Consider the following 6,000-nt stretch of genomic DNA (forward strand, 5'->3'; position numbering starts at 1 on the left):
CAGACAGATTTTCTGTCTGTAATCAGAATGCAAGATAATTTTCTAAAGTTCAAATTACAGACGGAAAATCTGTCGGAAAATCCGTCTGTAATTACAGACAGAAAATCCGTCTGAAAATCCATCTGTAATTACAGACGAAAAATCTGTCTGAAAATTCGTCTGTAATTACAGACGGAAAATCCGTCGGAAAGTTCGTCGCCTTCGGAAAATGGATGCAGAATTTACAGAGGGAAAATCCGTCGGTAATTGGTAAAAATTCGTCGGTAATTTTCCGATGGAAAAAAATCCGTCGGTAAATAATTTCCGACGGGGCTTTTACAGAGGGACAAAATCCGTCGGTAACAAAAAATCCGTCTGTAATAAAGACTAAATCTGTCTGTAAATCTGTCTGTATTAATCCATTTTCTAGTAGTGGTTGTTAAGTAATGTTGTAAAATTATACTCGTTAAGATTTTGGAGACCACTTCGATAAAGGCATTAAAAATATATTTTTTAAGATGCTTACATGTGTCATGATATTATTGGATATCTTTACATTATTTTCATTTTGAAATTCATTTCCGAATCCTTCATTGTTTCCTCTGACATTATGCCCTTCACCTTCATCATAATCTACAATTCAAGCAATCCGTTCGACTTGTCTGACAAGACGTTCGAATTTCGATTCGTGATCAGCCATTATAGGGTTCAGAATTGTGGTCATTTGTTGAGTCAATAAATTGACTAAATCATGATGACTTTCCTCCACTTGCTGTCGATATACTGCCATTAAATTAGCAGCATTTGAAGTAGAACCCACATTATAATCACGAGAATACTCAGAATGTTGTTGTGGATTTTGAGTGTTATTCACTCCACTTGTATTCCCAAAACGAATAGGCGGAACAAAACCACCTATTGGAGGGGTATAACCAGGAGGAAGACCATACGGAGGCCAACCAGCGGTTAGTGGAGGCTGATATGGTGGCAAGGTGGCACGTGGATGAGTATTACGTCCCATGTTTCCAGTTTAAACAGTCGTGACTGCTATACTTTCAATCCCGATTGCAGCTTCCGAGCGTGAATTCATATCTGCTTGCTGCATAGACACTGGTATGCTATCATTGGTGGACGAACCACCATTCACATTTGACATTTCATCAGCCATGTGAATGATCTTTTCACTTCGTAATCGCATACACTGGATAACACCACAAAATACTTATTTGACACACGTCGATTTTTAAAAACTTTTCCACTGGGCGTGCCAATTTGTTTTGTCGATTTTTAGCAAATCGATGGTGATCGATATCTAATGGTCTGGGAGCGAAACCTACTCCTCTTTGCAGGTACTAGTTTTCTAGAAGTGCATCAAAGTGTCTTTGATTAGAGTGGGTTTATAAATTAGAATAAATTTAACTTTATAAATTGAAAAGAAATAAGAGAAATAAAGTTTTTCGAAAGAAAAATGAAAATAAAAAAGTTTGCATTGAAAAATAAAAGAAAGCAATAAAGATGCCTTCGACTGGGTCAAAGGACTTTTGACTTGAAAATTAAAAGTGCAGAAATGTAAATTGAGTAAAGAAAATTAAAGAGATGCTTGAAGGATAAATTTACTTGAAATGTAAAGTTTACAGAAAGATAAATTAAAAGAATGAAAAGATGGAAGGAACCCTATAGAAAAGTTACTTGATTGCAGACTCAGTAAGTCCCTAGGATGTGAGTGTGCTTGAATGTTTTCTGAGTAAAAGTTCCAACCCCAATTCCCTAAGACTTCCTAGTATTTATAATCTACTTTTGGTAACCGACAATTAATTACAATTAATTACAAATTTACAACTTTGAAATACTTTCTCCTTGGTAACCGTTCCCGCCTAAACATTTTCCATGATCTTCTCGTGTGATAGAAGCCACTAACTTCTCCACTTCCATAATTATTCGAATCACTTATTCGAATAACTTATCTCGATTACCTGACTCGAATACCTTATTCGATTTGACTTGCTCGACTTATTGAAAGGCCTTAAAGTCGAATCGTGTTAAAAATCCTTCATCTAATGCTTACACGTGTGTCTTTTCGAAAACTGCTTATGCTTTCGTCCGCTTTATCAATTCGAACAATTCACCTTCATCGAAAGTATTTTTCCGATCAACAACAGGAGATTTTTTTCGTTTTATCTCTAAAATCAGAACAGAATAGAGTAGGAAAGGAAAGAATCAGACAAGCATGTATTCTGATTTGGTTTTTCTCTTGTGCAATAAAATTTACATTCAATCTCTACCACAATCATGGTAAAATTTTTACTATTATCAAATTGATTACATACACCAATACTAATGAATTATAACCTAATTCATCTAGTATCAATCACTAAGTTTTTAACCTAAGACTAGTAACCACAAAGTGCTATCCTAACTTGACAAGAGAAACCCAACTGGTTCAATGATTACCAAGTGCTATCCCAACTTGACAAGAAGAACTAATCCTAGTTTAACAATAACTAAATACACAAAATTTTTAGCTTTTTAATGTATCTCTCTTGCCTCTTTTTTCTCATGTCTTTTTCATTTTTTACCTCACCATAATTTATCTTTTTCTCAATTATAGAATGATAAATATCAGATAGCCATAACAATAAAATCTAAAATGAAGCACAAAGATAAAAAAATAATAATTCTACATGTATGAGATAATGCTCTGAATTTTTTACTTTATTTTCTTTATCTTCAAATATTGTTAAGAGTCCGCTATATAGTAAGAAGCTTGCTTCATTAAATTGGTTCACAATCTTTTTATTTTTCTTGCTAATTCTGTCCGTTGTAGCTATTTTTTTTTTTTGGGCATGCATTACTTTTTTATTTTATTTCACCACTTTTACCGTCTTTGTAGCTACTCCACTAACTTTTGTTGTTCATACATTTTGTTTTTACTCTATCAACTTCTGAAATTTGATCTTTTGATACCCTTAGTGCAATGTTGTTGTCCTTGTATCCTTGTTACTCTCTATAATATTGTCAAATGTCCCATTTGCTTTTTTCTTCGTTGTTTTTTTTTTCTTCGTTGTTCAAACCATTAACTTTCAGAACCTTCTCTCTTGGCATGGTGAATCGGATTTTTGGTCATTATTTTTCATTGGGCTAAGATTTAGCTTTGAGACTTGTGAAGTATCTTTTTTATTCTCCATTATGTGTGTTAAGATTAATGTATTGGGTCTACAATACTCTTAAACCGATCAGCACACTTTTGGGCCTTTAACCCAATAATAATATTTATCATCATATTATCTTATTAAAATTAATTCTAATTTAACAATATATTTTATACTAATAATTAATTTTAATAGTGAATGAGTAAAGTATCATTTTTATCCCCAACGTTTGGGGTAAATTCTATTTGTGTTCCTAACGTTTAAATCGTTCTATTTGTATCCCTAACGTTTGTAAAAATGATTCAATGTTATCTTGCCGTCAATTACACATCATGAGCGTTTTAGTTTGAGTTTTAAAAATCTCTTCTTGAAGTTAGAATACAAATGTCTGGGATAGAATCGATGATCTACTCCGAAAAATAGCTCATCAAATGTTGAAACTAATTCCTACAACATTTATATAATTTACTTTTCTAGGGACATAATTGAATCTAAATACAAATAGTGGGTATAATATTAAAATCGAACACATCCAAGTGAGACCTAATTAAGAATGAATACATCCAAGTGAGAATAATTGAAAAATATAATCTGATTTGTTAGTATAATTAATAGTAGGATAATATTGAATCACTTTTATAAACGTTAAAGATACAAATAGGACGATTTAAACGTTAGGGACACAATAGAACTTACCCCAAACGTTGAGGACAAAAACGATACTTTACTCATAGTGAATTTTAGTGTACACTTAATATAATTATTAAATTATAACTAGTTAATAAGAACTTATTTTTTATTTATTTGATTTTTGTATAAGTCTTTTTTTTTACTTTATGTTAATTTTTTTTATTTTTTAGATTTACTAAAGATAAAAAAATAATATGAATAGTTATATCTCTAATAAATATAATTTTAAAAAATAATAAATTATATTTAATTAAATAAAAATTGATAGAGATTAATTAAGTCAAATGAACTAATTTTGAATATTTTATTGATCATAATAAAAAATGTTCATGTCAATTAATTATTACAAGTGACATTTAACAAATGACATCAGCATTACACTAATGATTGTAATATAGAAGCTAAGCATTAAGCATAGACTAATAAGAGTAATGCTTTTAGAAGTTAGAAATTTAATTATTAGTAGATTCTTTTAAAGAAGTCAAGGACCAAATTAACTGGTCAAATAAATTTTAATGATTAAATTGGCCATTGCCTCTGCAGGAATCGATATTGTAGATTGATCAATTTTGGTCTGTCGCACTCAGAAGAAGCTAATAACCATTGAATAATGGATGCAGATGGCAGAAATGTTGAGAATGGTATCGAGATTTCCGTAGTGGAACCAAAGGGAATATTGGAAGAGATGTCACAGGCTACCCGACTGTTAGGGGTTCAGCTGCCAACATTGGAAATAAAGATTCAACGTCCAAGTCACAGGTCCAAGATCCAAAAGGTTCCTGCTTTTTTGCGTGAAAAATCCAACTTTTCTAGGTACTGTTCACCCAGAATGATCTCACTTGGTCCCATCCATCACCGTGAGCAAAATGGTGATCTCCAGCTGGGACAACAATTCAAATACCTTTGGGCTTTCCGTTATATTGAGCAATTCGCCCGTACATCAGGTAGAAAAGACACTGAAGATGCAAAAGTGTTTCTGTATGGAACTGTAACACAACACCTTCAAGAATTGAGGAATCTGTTCAGTAAGGACGTGACTGAAGGGTACAACAATGAGGAGCTAGTACAGATGTTGGTTGTGGATGGATGTGCTTTGCTCTATTTTATGTGCAAAATTGATGATCGAGATTCAAGACCGTTGATGCTCAAGTTTGATCAGTTGTGGTGTATATGGAGAGAGATTATCTTGTTGGAAAACCAACTTCCAGCAAAATTGTTGAACTTACTTACCGGTGGTTCCCGATTTCAGTTGAACAGGATACTGTTCCGTTTTCTATCCATGTGCCTACCAAAGAAGAAACAAGATTTAGTCACCTTTTCTCAAAGATATGACGAGGATAACGTACCAACTCATCTACTGGACTATATTCTCTCATATTACACGGACTATATTCTCTCATATTACACTTATGAAGGTAGTCGATCCCAAAAAGAGGTACATTTCCCGTGGTGTCCTCGAATTTGCGTACGTATGCTCCCTACTATCATTATTTCATCAATAGAAACGGTATTTCGACCATTCTTTAATATAAAGAAGGCATTTCGATCTCTCTTTCCAGAAGCAGATTATTGGCATAGATATAAGAACATAGGGATCTTAAAAAAGCGGGTATTCAAGTGAAAGTAAGCCAAAATGATCAATGGAAATGGCTTAACATTTCTTTCACCTCCAACTTGTTTAGCAGACATTTGATGCTTCCAGGGATTAATGACCTCACACCTTATCTCTATCACAACTTGATTGCATATGAAATGTGTCCGGACTTTTAGAGAAAAGGACAAATAGGTCCCTGACCTTTTGTCCCGCGGACATTTTCGTCCCTGACTATTGAAAAATACTTTTAAGTCCCTGACTTTTACAAAATTTGGACGGATCAGTCTCTGACGGAGGCATATGGACGGAGAGACTGATCCGTCCAAATTTTGTGAAGGTCAGGGACTTAAAAGTATTTTTCAATGGTCAGAGACAAAAATGTTCACAAAACAAAAAGTCAGGGACCTATTTGTCCTTTTCTCGGACTTTTATCACGACTTCGAATTTTGCTCCTACTTTTCTTTGATGGATTCCTTGATTGATGACGCCGAGGATGTGAAAGATCTCAGAGCAGCTGGTGTCCTCCAAAATTTGCTTGGAAGCGATGAAGACATGGCCAAACTCTTCAATGAACTAGGCCATGTATTG

At 33.5% G+C, this 6,000-nt stretch overlaps 1 protein-coding gene across 1 annotated transcript; it reads left to right on the forward strand.

Annotated features, from left to right (window-relative positions):
- Positions 1 to 4,428: 4,428 nt before the first annotated feature.
- Positions 4,429 to 5,527, forward strand: LOC107626891 (uncharacterized). The gene is made up of 2 exons (XM_016329785.1): positions 4,429 to 5,253; positions 5,504 to 5,527. The coding sequence occupies exons 1-2, from the start codon at positions 4,429 to 4,431 to the stop codon at positions 5,525 to 5,527; spliced, it is 849 nt and encodes a 282-aa protein (XP_016185271.1).
- Positions 5,528 to 6,000: the final 473 nt, after the last annotated feature.

This window comes from Arachis ipaensis, chromosome B2 (genome assembly GCF_059453495.1).
Source record: "Arachis ipaensis isolate K30076 ecotype BB chromosome B2, ASM5945349v1, whole genome shotgun sequence".
Classification (NCBI taxonomy): Eukaryota; Viridiplantae; Streptophyta; class Magnoliopsida; order Fabales; family Fabaceae; genus Arachis; species Arachis ipaensis.